The sequence below is a fragment of the Gossypium arboreum genome, chromosome 8, assembly GCF_025698485.1.
Source record: "Gossypium arboreum isolate Shixiya-1 chromosome 8, ASM2569848v2, whole genome shotgun sequence".
Lineage (NCBI taxonomy): Eukaryota > Viridiplantae > Streptophyta > Magnoliopsida > Malvales > Malvaceae > Gossypium > Gossypium arboreum.
Window position 1 is genome coordinate 140,217,740 of NC_069077.1, and position 12,939 is coordinate 140,230,678.

At 35.0% G+C, this 12,939-nt stretch overlaps 3 protein-coding genes across 3 annotated transcripts; all 3 read left to right on the forward strand.

The window, feature by feature from the left end:
* The first annotated feature begins 370 nt into the window (after positions 1-370).
* LOC108468218 (receptor-like protein 7) lies at positions 371-4,028 on the forward strand. The gene is made up of 2 exons (XM_017769109.2): positions 371-3,659; positions 3,762-4,028. Exon 1 carries the CDS (start codon positions 525-527, stop codon positions 3,633-3,635), a length of 3,111 nt encoding a protein of 1,036 aa, XP_017624598.1. The 5' UTR covers positions 371-524; the 3' UTR covers positions 3,636-3,659; positions 3,762-4,028.
* Positions 4,029-8,410: 4,382 nt separating this feature from the next.
* Positions 8,411-9,163, forward strand: LOC108468219 (uncharacterized). The gene has a single exon (XM_017769110.1). The coding sequence runs from the start codon at positions 8,411-8,413 to the stop codon at positions 9,161-9,163; it is 753 nt and encodes a 250-aa protein (XP_017624599.1).
* Positions 9,164-11,155: 1,992 nt separating this feature from the next.
* Positions 11,156-11,875, forward strand: LOC108468220 (uncharacterized). Its single transcript, XM_017769112.1, has one exon. It carries the CDS (start codon positions 11,156-11,158, stop codon positions 11,873-11,875), a length of 720 nt encoding a protein of 239 aa, XP_017624601.1.
* Positions 11,876-12,939: the final 1,064 nt, after the last annotated feature.

The following is a 12,939-nucleotide window of genomic DNA, read 5'->3' on the forward strand; positions in this document are numbered from 1 at the left end:
TTCTTTTCTTTTCTTTTTTCATGCCTTCACTTGAGATTTAAGTAGATATAATTTTGATTTTCTTGTTCAATATTTATTGTAATTAAATTATCAACTATTAATCAATTATAATGATTAAATTAAAATTTATTGATTAAATAAGCTCTCGAATTTTTTTAAAAATTCAATTAAGCATTTTTAATTTTTGCATTCAATTGAGTCATTGAAATACTAAAATTGATCAAATAGTGTTTTTGACCTATATTGATAATAACTGACTAAATAGACTCTTTGACCCACGTTAACTATTAGGTCTAATTCCATAAAAAGAGACAAGAAGGAACATCCTTACTTATATTAAGGTTAAGTCAATGGCTAATTTTGTGGGGGTTGAAATGTTTACTTAATTGAATTGAAACGAATGTCTTCACTGTTTTTGTACCAAACCTTTTTACTTGGAATTTGGACTTGCTTGTTCTTATAATACACATCCCTTCGTTTCTTCACTTTGCACTTGTTTCTTTTTCTGGACAAACAAAAAAAAAATGGGAAGCCTTTGCCTGGTTTTGGTGTTCTTGCAACTTTCATGGACTTTGTCTTTCTCTGTTCCTCCACCCTCTCATTTATGTCTCCCACGCCAGAGAGATGCTTTGCTTCATTTTAAAACCACAATTTCTGTTGATTGTGAATTTTCTTATTATGGAGATACTTACCCCAAGATGCACATGGAGTCATGGAACAAAAGCATTGATTGTTGTTCATGGGAGGGAGTGAAATGCGACCACGTGACTGGTCATGTAATCGGCATCCATCTTAGTCAGAGTTGCCTTGGTGGTTCTCTCTTTGCAAACAACAGCCTCTTTCAACTTCACAACCTCCAATGGCTTGACTTGAGCTACAACAACCTCGAAGGCTTTCTTCTTGAGAACGGTAGCAACTTGTTTCACTTTCATGGACTACGACGACTCAACCTTGCTGGTAATCGTTTCAATGGCACCATCTCATCAAAGTTATTTAGCCAGTTGGTGAGTTTAACCCATCTTAATCTCGCTGGTAATGACTTCTCTGGCTTAATCTCGCATCAAATCAATGTCTTGTCAAGTTTGGTTTCACTTGATCTTACCAGCTCTTTTTCTGACTTGAGATTTGATGGCCAAGGTTTTGACATGCTTGCAAGAAACTTGACCAAATTAAGAAACCTTGTGCTTGACTATGTAGATATGTCTGATGTTGCACTTACTTCCTTTCTAAACTTGTCTTCATCACTTGAACATTTGAGTCTCTCATATTCTCAATTACATGGGGAATTCCCAACTCAAGTTTCTCAGCTTCCAAACCTCAAACTCATAGATTTAAGTAGGAGTGAAAATCTCAGAGGTTATCTCCCTAACACAAACTGGAGTCATGCCCTTGAGTTGTTGGACCTTTCCCATTGTGGTTTTAGGGGGTCAATTCCAGCATCATTTGGAAATCTCACTCAAATCATTTCCGTTGATTTAGAAATAAACTCGCTTGAAGGAAAGATTCCAGATGTTTTTGGAAACCTTATAAAATTAACTTCCTTGAGATTATCTTCATGCAATTTGAGTGGTCCACTTCCAATAACTATCTTGAACCTCACAAAAATTATCCATTTGGATTTGTCAAATAATCACTTGGAAGGTCCTTTGCCAAATCATGTTAATAAGCTTCAATTTCTAGAGGAACTTCGGTTACATAATAATTCTATAAGTGGTGGAGTACCATCTTGGTTGTTTACTCTGCCATCTCTTCCAATCTTGGACCTCGGTTATAACAAACTAGTTGGTCCGATTGATCGAATTCAGAAGCCTAGTTCCATCAAAGAGGTTCATTTGAGTAATAATAATATTGGTGGTTCAATACCGTATTCCATTTTTTATCTTGTGAACCTTACTTTACTTGATTTGTCATCAAACAACTTGAGTGATCCAATACCCGATTCCATTTTTGATCTTGTGAACATTAATTATCTTGATTTGTCATCAAACAACTTGAGTGGTGTCATCAAGTCAGATATGCTTTCAAAACTCACGAGTCTTGAATTTCTTGTTGTTTCAAGTAATAGTTTATTATCATTAAGCACAAGCGGAAATGATGTGAACTATTCTTTTCCCCAACTTGGAATTGTGAACTTCTCTGGTTGTAGCGTAAGGCAGTTCCCGAATTTCTTTCAAACATCGAACTTGGAGGAATTAGATCTTTCCAATAACATGATTTCTGGTGGAATTTCCAAATGGGAAGCTGAAGGGTGGGAAGGATTGCAGTACTTGGACCTTTCTCATAACTTTTTGACTGCTTTGGAACAATTTCCGGGAAACAATTTGGAATATCTCAACCTTCATTCCAACTTGCTTCAGGGACCAATTCTCTCAACTTGCTTGAGTCCTCAAATTCCAATTTTAAAGGAGTTGTTTGGGATCATCATTTCAAAGAATAAATTGACAGGAAACATCCCTTTTTCTATTTGCAAATTGAGTTCACTTAGCGTTCTGGACTTGTCTGAAAACAGCTTGAGTGGAACTATTCCTAATTGTCTTGGAAATTTGAGCTCTTTGAAGTTGATGGATTTGCAGGTGAACAACTTTTATGGGAAGATCCCTAATTCTTTTGTGAATAATCGGAAGTTGAGCCATCTTTTACTCAATGACAATCAATTGGAAGGATTAGTACCACCATCATTGGCTAATTGTACTTCGTTGGAACTTTTAAATTTAGGGAACAACAAGTTAAGGGATAAATTTCCCCATTGGTTAGCTTCACTTTCAAGATTGCAAGTTCTCATCCTAAGATTTAATAGATTTTATGGATTCTTGCCTCATTCCATAGCTTCATATGACTTCTTTGCATTGCAAATATTTGATCTCTCTGAAAATGAGTTCATGGGTACATTGTCCACGAAACTCTTTCGAAATTTGAGAGCAATGAAAGATAAACATAAACAACAGTTATACTCCTCAAATTTCCAATATGACGGCGAGTTTTATGAAATTCCTGTGAATTTAACAACGAAAAGATTGGAGCTTGAATTTACGAAAGTCGTGGCCAATTTCGTATCTATGGACTTGTCGAACAACCAATTCTGTGGAAAAATTCCTGAGGACGTCGGGCAACTTATTTCCCTGCAAATGCTCAACTTCTCTCACAACAACTTCATTGGTCCTATCCCAACATCGTTTGGAAATTTGGTAGCACTTGAATCATTGGATCTTTCATCAAACAAGCTCAATGGCAGGATTCCTTCTCAAATGATGAAGCTAACATTTCTTGAAGTATTGAATATTTCAAACAATAATCTTGTTGGACCAATTCCTCATGGGAATCAATTCGATACCTTTGATAATGATTCCTACAACGGTAACTTGGGATTGTGTGGCTTACCATTGTCCAAGCAATGTATCAACCATGTGGGGGCCGAACCGCCTTCACCATTGGTAGTGGAACATGAAGGTTCTGAAATACCCTTCTTTTGGCAAGTTGTAATGATGGGGTATGGAAGTGGAGTGGTGCTAGGATTGAGCCTGGGTTACATTGTATTCACAACCGGAAGGCCATGGTGGTTTATTGGAAAAGTGGAAAGAGACTGGCAATACAATTTCTCGAGGTGGGTACGAAGAAACAGAGTAAGAAGAAACTAGCTTTCCATCCTACATCTTGCTTAGGTGAGTTCCTTTTCTAACAAGTATTTCATAAGTTTCATCTTTCTTAATCTAATTAAGTCAAAATATGGTTTTTAATCTTTTTGTTTTTGTAATTTGTGATAGTGGCATTGAAACTTGGGATTGAATTTGATGGGAAGATTCAACATACTCAGTTTCCATGAGAGCGGTTATATTCTAAGCCGGGGTGTTGTTAATTTAGCAGATGATATAAGTGTTTTTGTGTTCATCATAATTTCTAAATTTATATTTGAGGTGTTATATAATTATGTTTAAATACTGCAAACTTAAAATTGTTAAGCAAATATTACTGTAACTGTCAAATTTTTGTTGTATGAGTTTATGAAACAATTGAAGTGTTATTCTTTTCTACTTTCAATTCTTTTTTAACATAAAAAATTCAAGAATGCAAAAAAAATAAAAATAATTTAAATTTTTAATTTTTAATTTTTTTATGAAAATAAAATCAATAAAATTTAAGTAAAGAAAATGGGAAGCAAAGAAAATATGGAAGTCGTCTAAAACGAGATAGACTTTTGGGATAGATACAAACATTTTCTCTTTTTCTAAAGAAGATTGATGACCTAAGACAATCTCTCTGTCTTTTGCAATGTTTTCTTCTATAGTTTTTTTTTTCATTCAAGATTTGTGGTTATTTCCTAATAAAATTGTCTCCAAAATTCGATTATGTATTCTCTCAATATAGATGGTTATAAATATAGTGAAATGAATCAAAATTCAAATAACTTTTCTTAAATGCAGGCAACTACTCTTGGATATAAACTTTCTTTTGATTGATCATCATAGCAATATATGATTTTTCTTCCTGTTTTTAAACCCAACAAATTTTGCTAGTTGTTATCAGGATATCTCACTCATATCATTTCCATAGATTAATCTGGAAATTGGCTCCAATGATAAATTCTTGAAATCTCAGCAATCCACCATCAGTAACTATGTTAAACTTCTGATTCACGTTCTAACTAGCTCATATGGTTCATTTTCAACATTAATTTTTGTTTGTAACAAGAAGTAGAAAAGGAAAAGCGATGTAGTGTTGCTTGAACCAGATTTGACCGGACTGGCCGATCAAATTGGAAATTGGCCAAGGTACCGGTTTGAAAAAGAGCTCTGGACAAGTTGTTTTGAGAACCCGTATGAACCGGTTGAATCGAGCAAAAAATTGGTTGAATCAAATTTTTTGAGTATAAAAAACAAAATGCAATCTAATTTGTAATACAAAAACTTCCACCATACTTTAATCTCTAAAATTAAACTTGACCTCCAACATCAGAGTGTTCATCTGGAGGTAATGGAAAATATTGTCCACAATTTTTATTGAGCATTGATAATTTCGAACATGAGAAAATATTGCCCACAACTTTATCATTGGAGTGTTTATTGGGAGGTAAAGGAGTTGGTATAATGAAAGACTTCGTTGATCTCTTCGTGTAACAAAATTGAAGATTGGGGAACTTACCTCATCCTGCTAAGATTGGTACCATTCTGGCTGAATGTATACGTTTGGGATCAAATTTTTGGAAATCGAAAACGAAAGGTAATATAGTGTTGTTTAGACCAAATCGGATTAGATTAATCGGTTAGATTGAGAATCGTCAAAGTATCAGTCCGAACAAAAGCTTTGAATCAGTTAACCCGAAAGTTAATACAGACCAGTTGAGTCGGACAAAAAATAAGTTAAATCGAATTTTTGAATATAAAAAACAAAACAATCTAACTCTTAATATAAAGACTTCTATAATACTTTCATTGGAGCATTAAAAAGGAAAATAATGTCGACAACTGTTATTGAGCATTGATAATTTTGAACATGAGAAAATATTGGCCACAACTTTATTGATTGGGAGGTTTTACGCGTACATTTATTTCTCGCACACGACCAAGTCAACTGATATGTCGGGAATGCTTCTTAATTTGACATTTATTTCCTTGGTTATTTTTTCCCTTTTGATATTTTGGGTTTAATTGCCTTAAATCCCTTTTTTTTTTTATGTAGAGTTACACATAAATTAAATACAATTCTTTTATGCATAGAATGCCACATCAAATATTTAACTGTAGATTAACTTTCTCTATCCATTTTGGGTTGATTAAAAAGACAAACACAGTTATTTGAAAGGTTAAAACAAAACTGAAAATTGAATATAGTTAAGATGATATTTTTATAAAATTGAAGGACTAAATAAATTAATTTACCTTTTATTATGGGTTCACTCTACTTTAATTTTCATGATTAGTATTTAATGTAATTAAAGTACGAGTCACTAAATTAATCATTTATTATGTTAAAATTTAATGAATAATGATTTTAAATAAAAAATAAAGTTGTAAATCATATCAAAATTTTAGTTTAACTATATCCCACTTCTTGTATTGTTCGAAGTTTTAAAATTTAATCTTTTTATCTTTTATTTTAAAATTAAGGTCTCATTAATAATATTACTAATGAACTTATAGAACATATGACATTTTAGTATTTAAAGGTTTTATTTAAAAATTAAAATCTAAGTCATAACACATTTAAAATTAACACAACTAACAATATTATCGATCGGGCTATAATTTTAAATCAAACAAATATAAAGATTAAATTCGAGAATTAAAAGAATAGGGATTAAATTTTAAAAATTCAAAGGGTATAAGAACTAGAGACATTATTAGACCACAAATTTTTAAATATCAAATAAATAAATATGCATAAAAGTATTTTAAAATATGATAAATTATTTTAATAAAATTAAATAGTTTAATTCAATAAAATTAAATTAAAAATAAATAAGTGAACTTTTGGTACAAAATAAAAGTAGACAATGAAGGATAATTTAAAAAAATCGAAGTTGGTGTCAAAGTTTAATAGTAACATTTAATCGATAAAAGTTTAATGGTAAATTTTGATTGAGTATTAGTTTGATTGGCATGGGTATTGTTGTTAGAATAGGAGGATGTGGATTCGAGTGTGTTGAAACACATTATCCTTCAATTCTATTTAGGCCTCCTAAAATGGAAAATTTTCTATTTAAACTATTTAAAATTTTAAAATTTTAAATTAGTAAGGTAAAATTACATTTTGACTCCCTAAAAATGATAAAAATTTAATTTAATCCTTTAAAAGTTATAAAGATATAGACTATTAAAATGATAAAATTACATTCTTACTATCGTAAAAATTACAATTTAATTTTGGGCCCTAAAAAGTTTTCTGATTTTACCCATACCCATGCACTTTGGAGCAATTTCTAGGTAAGAGTTTGAAAATACTTTAAGGGCCAATTCACTTGACTTATTTTATAAGCGTACAGGAACTAGGGACATTATTAGAAGCGAAGAAGATGTGGGAAGTCGGGAAAAAAATTGGGTTTTAGTGTGCAAGGAGATGAGGGGATTATTATTGAGGAGATAATGGGGATTGAAGGCATGTGATCGGTTGCTTGGGGGCTCCTATTTTTCGGGTGAGTGTTCTCTTTTTGAGCTTATGCTTTGGTACTTCTTTTGTAGTAGGAGTAATGCGAATTTTATCATGGAATATTAGAGGGTTGGGGTCGGCTCCCAAAATAGAGGCTATGAATAGAGTTATAAGGAAGACGTGAGCGGACGTGTGTTTTCTTCAAGAATCCAAGTTAGAGTCGGTACCAATAGAATTAGTTAGAAAACTATAGGGGAATGGCAGTTTCGACTTTAAGATTTCTGCTGCTATAGAAAAGTCAGGGGGTTTGTTAACAATTTGGAACAAGAGCAATTTCGTGGGGGTAACTGTTATGAATAGACAAAGATTTATTGTGGTTGAAGGCAAATGGACGCTTGAGGGGAATGAGGCAGTGCTAATAAACATTTATGCCCCTAATTGCATTTCGGACAAAAAATTATTTGGGATGAGATTGTCGAACTGAAAAATCAATTTAAAAGCGCTTGGATTGGAGGAGATTTTAATGTTGTTAGAAATAGAAGCGAATGTAGGATTTGCAAGTGTATAGAGTAGGGCTCTAAAGTTTTTAGTGAGTTTATTTATAGGTGTAATTTGATTGATTTGCCACTAATGGGGAAAAATTTTACGTGGTTTGGTTCGGGATGTAAGCGTAACAGGTTGGACAGATTCTTAATAGAGGAAAAATGGTTGATTTACTTTAAGGACTTTCATCAGTAGGGACTAAACCGTTTCATTTCAGATCATACTCCGATCCTATTGTTTAATGAGTCATTAAATTGGGGGCCCCAACCTTTTATGTTTATAAATGCATGGTTTAAAAAGAAAGATTGCATGAGATTGATTGAGAAAGAATTGTCGGATCTGGGCAGTGTCAAAAGAAAAACGGCAGTGAAATTAATAAAGTTAAAGGGGGTACTGAAGAAGTGGAATGTGGAGGATAGTAATATGTTGGAAAACAGAATTAATGAAAGTGAGTGTAGATTAAAGGAGTTGGATGACATTAGTGAGAAAAGAGAGTTAACAGCGGAAGAAATGGAGGAATTAAAACATTTGAACATAGAGCTATGGGAAGCAATAAGATTCAAAGAATCCGTTTTGCGACAGAAATCGAGATTGTCATGGTTAAAAGAAGGGGATGCCAACAGCGCCTTTTTTCATAGAGCCGTGAAAATTAAAGCGAAAAGGAAAATGGTTTTTAGTCTTAGGATTGGGAGTCGTTGCTTGAAAGAGCCAAAGGAAATGAATGAGGGGTTGTATAATTATTTTAATCATTGCTGGTTTTTGGAGAAGAATTTTCATGTGGTGGGAAATGGGTTGGAAGCAGGTGGAAGGGTTTTCGGATTTCTTTGTCTTATGCAACAATGTGCAAATGGTTGGTTTTAGGAAACGGTTATGGTTGATTGCTATTGCAGCAGCTTGCTGGACAATCTGGTTTGCAAGAAATGGATTGATATTTGATAATCGGAGAGTATGCATGGAAAACTTGATGTTCCTAACTAAAATGAGAGCTTTGTTGTGGATCAGATCCATCCATGATGAAATTATGTTAAAGGAGGATATTTGGTGGATTTCTCCGCTCAGGTGTCGGTTGGAATCAGCAAAATCCAATTTCGCAGTCTTCTGTAGGAGGTCCCCTCCAGTTGGAAAGTTAAAATTCATCGTCAATGGGGTTGAGTTTAAAGAGAAAGCAGGGTATGGAGGAATATTGAGAGATATGGAGGGGTCGGCTAGAGCATTATTCTCGGGCGCTGTCGTTACAAATATTGCAGAGGAGGCAGAGATTGGGGTAGTAAAGATCGCTTTAGATGTCTTTGTTGCTGTGAACTGGAAGCCAAAAGAGTCACTATTTATTGAAGTTGGTTCGGTGGTGGCTTTTGCGTGGTGTGTTAACAAGGCGCTGAGGCCTTTGTCACTTTTGCCATTTTTTGCAGAAATTGAGTCAGCAATTTTGAAGGTGGGTAATGTTGTTTTCTCTCTGGTAGATCGGATAGGTAATGTTTTGGCATCATCTTTGGCGATGGCTGGTGTTAATCGGCAGCAAATGTTTAAAGCTTGGTGGTGAGGTTTTCTGTTCAAGAATTAGCAGTTTCGTATGTTGTATTTGGTCTGTGTCTTTATTGTGCTTTTTGTTGCTTGTTTTTCTGTTTTTGGATGCTGCTCTGTTTTCTTTGACAGTGTAGTCGAATGTAGCAAAAAAAAAAAAAAAGAGCAGAAATATTTAAAAATCAAATAAATAAAAATGTATAAAAGTATTTTAAAATATGATAAATTATTTTTAACTAAAGTAAATAGTGTAATTCAATAAAATGAGACAATGAAGGAACATCTTACTTCTATTAAGGGTGTTGAGGATTTGGACAATGATGAATGAAGGTTAACAGAAATTTGAACAACAATGTTGTATGTTTGCTGGTGAAAATAAACAGAATCGGGCTTGACGAGCAAAAATGAAGAATAAGAAAAGAGAGTTTTTTTTTTTTTTTGGATGGAATTCTAAAAATGATTTCATTAACTTTGATTGAAGGCACAAAGCCAATACATATACCAGACATTTGGCTGGTCAAATCAAAACAAATTTTCACCTAACAGTACCTACTATCACTAAGTAACATTGGAACTTATGAAAACATTGCTTGCACACATAGATGTACTGATTTATCAATCCATCAGTGTAACACCTCTCACCCATATCCATTGCCGGGACAGAGTTCGAAGCGTTACCAAACTTAAACATTCACAACATACAAAATCGGGCCACAAAATTTTTGTCCAAAATTAAAACATCTTAAACATATGTATATCATCCCTTATACAGGCCATCGAAGCCTATAACATACATTGGGGTGGTTCGGGACTAAACCACCAAAAGGTTACGAGATTGCAAATTAAGAAGAGAAAGTGTATAGGTTGAAAAAGGCTCTATACGGCTTAAAGCAAGCACCGCGAGCCTGGTATGGAAGAATTGATGGGCATTTCAGCAATAATGGTTTTCAAAGAAGTCCCAATAAGCCAAATCTATATGTGAAAAATAAAGGTACTTCTGAGATTCTCATTATTTGCCTTTATGTTGATGATTTGATTTATACTAGCAATAGTAGTGCTTTGTTGAATGAGTTTAAAAAGCTGATGACAGACGAATTTGAAATGACTGATTTGGGGTTGATGAGTTTCTTTTTGGGACTAGAAATTAAACAATGTGCAGAGGGTATTTTTATGTCTCAAGAAAAATATGTGAATGATCTTCTTGAAAAGTTCAACTTGAAGGATTGCAATCTCGTGAGTACTCCAATGTGCACCAATCAAAAATTGTGTTTAGATGATGAGGGAGAGAAAATTGATTGCCAATTGTTTCGAAGTTTGATTGGGAGTCTGTTGTATCTAACAAATAGTAGACCTGATATTTTGCAAGCAACTGTTGAGCATTGGCCTGCAATGCAACATGTGGCCAGCAACTTTGTAAACAGACCAACATTGGAGCAGAACCAAGGATAGCAGCGAGCTTTGCAGCAAGATCAGTTCATTTTGACTATTTTGTTTTAATGTAACTTAGTTTAGTTACTTTGTAACTTGTTGTCAAAGTTAGTAGGATTTGTTTTGATTTGAAGTTGATGTAGTAGCTGATATGTCAGCTTATTTGTGTTTGTAATTCAAATTTGTATTAGTAGATTAGTAGGAGTAGTTAGATCATTAGGTAATAGTCATTTGCCTTGTAAACTTTGTATTTAGTCCTCATTATCAATGAATGAAGTATGTTGCTGATTTTATCATCCAAGTTTGTGCTCAAGTTCATTCTCTCTTGCTCTCAGTTTCATTTTTGTTCTTAAGCAAATTTATAGTTGTTTGTGTTTTGCTGCTGCCAATGTTCCAACAAATGGTATCAAGAGCCTAAGTCTTTGAGGACCTTCTCTTGGTGGTTGCTGTTTGTTTGTGAAATCGAGCTTAAGAAAGTAGGAAACCGAAGCTGTTGAACTTGTTATAGCAGGATGAGCTTCACACCACCTCTACCTCCTGTGTTGTGTTCACTGGTGAGAACTACCACATTTAGGTGGTAAAAATGAAAACGTACCTTCAGGCATACGATCTATGGAGTGCTGTGGAGAATGATGCCGAGCCACCTCCATTGAGGGCCAATCCCACTGTTGCTCAGATGAGACAGCATGCAGAGGAGACTGCCAAGAAGCCTAAAGCCATGGCCTGCTTGCAGAATAGAGTATCTGATGTTATTTTCACTCGCATTATGGCATGTGACTCACCTAAGCAAGCTTGGGATAGGTTGAAGGAGGAATTTATAGGGTCTGAAAAGACTAGACAGCAACAGCTGATTAATCTAAGGAGAGATTTCGAAAATCTCAAGATGAAAGAAGCTGAGACCATTAAGCAGTATGCAGATAAAATAATGGCCACAGTGAACAATATAAGGCTGCTTGGTGTAGACTTTGCTGAAAGTAGGGTGGTTGAGAAGGTGATCACCACACTTCCTGAGAGATTCGAGTCTAAGATATCTTCATTGGAGGACTCAAGAGACCTTACAACCATTTCTTTATCAGAATTGGTGAACTCACTCTATGCTTTGGAGCAGAGAAGGGCTAATAGGCAGGGAGAAAACTCTGAGGGAGCCTTTCAAGCAAAGGCCAAAGAGAGCTCTAGTGCAAATCAAAGAGGCAAGAAGCCTTGGCTTGACAAGAAGGATAAAAACAGAAAGGATTCAAGCAAGAAGACCTACCCACCATGCACTCATTGCAAAAGAACCACACACTCAGAAAGAAACTGTTAGAGAAGACCAGATGTTCAATGCTGGAAATGTAAGCAATATGGTCATGTTGAGAAAATTTGTAGAAGCAAAGGCAAAGCTCCACTACAGTAACAAGATCATGCACATCCTGCTGAGGATCAACAAGCTCAGGAGGAGCATGTTTTCAGTGCATCTTCCCTTGCAACTACAAGCAGAACCAAATGTAGTTGGCTAGTAGACAGTGGCTGCTCACATCACATGGCTGCTGATGTAAACTTGTTTAAGGAGCTCGACAGAAGTTTTAGCTCAAGGATCAGAATTGGCAATGGGAGCTACATTGAAGCCAAAGGCAGGGGTGATGTGTTGATCAGCTCAAGTTCAGGTAACAAGCTGATTACTGATATGTTGTATGTGCCTGATATAGACCAAAACCTGCTAAGTGTTGGTCAGCTGGTTGAAAAAGGCTATTCTTTGTCCTTTATAAGTGGTTCCTGTGTTATTGAAAATTCTCTTGGTTAGGAAGTTGTCACAGTACCTATGGCAGACAAGTGTTTCATGTTAGATATTAGTCAGCTTGAAAGGAGGGCATATTTGAGCCAAAGTGACAGTACTAGCCTATGGCACAAGAGGCTAGGTCATGCAAATTTCAGGTCACTTGATTTGCTGTATAAGCTTGGTTTGGCAGTTGATATGACCAAGCTTGAGTCACTTGAAGGTGTTTGTGATATCTGTCAACTTGGCAAGCAAGCCAGGCTTCCTTTTCCAGCTGGTCAAGCATGGAGAGCTCGAGAGAAGCTTGAGCTGGTGCATTCTGACATTTGTGGCCCAATGAAGACTCCTTCACTAAATGGGAGTAAGTACTTTGTACTTTTTATTGATGATCTGACCAGATTTTACTGGATTTTCTTCTTGAAACAGAAGTCTGATATGTTTGAAGCTTTTGGAAAGTTCAAAGCCATGGTTGAAAACCAAATCGGTTGTAGGATCAAGACATTGAGAACAGATAACGGGGCTGAGTATCTATCTGATAGATTCAAGAGGCTATGTGAGCAGGCTGGGATCCATCATCAGCTAACCACAATGTACACTCCTCAGTAAAATAGAGT

Excerpts from the sequence above, each read along its gene's own strand:
- LOC108468218 (XM_017769109.2), top strand. The coding sequence starts at position 525 with ATGGGAAGCCTTTGCCTGGTTTTGGTGTTCTTGCAACTTTCATGGACT.
- LOC108468219 (XM_017769110.1), top strand. The coding sequence starts at position 8,411 with ATGGGTTGGAAGCAGGTGGAAGGGTTTTCGGATTTCTTTGTCTTATGC.
- LOC108468220 (XM_017769112.1), top strand. The coding sequence starts at position 11,156 with ATGAAAACGTACCTTCAGGCATACGATCTATGGAGTGCTGTGGAGAAT.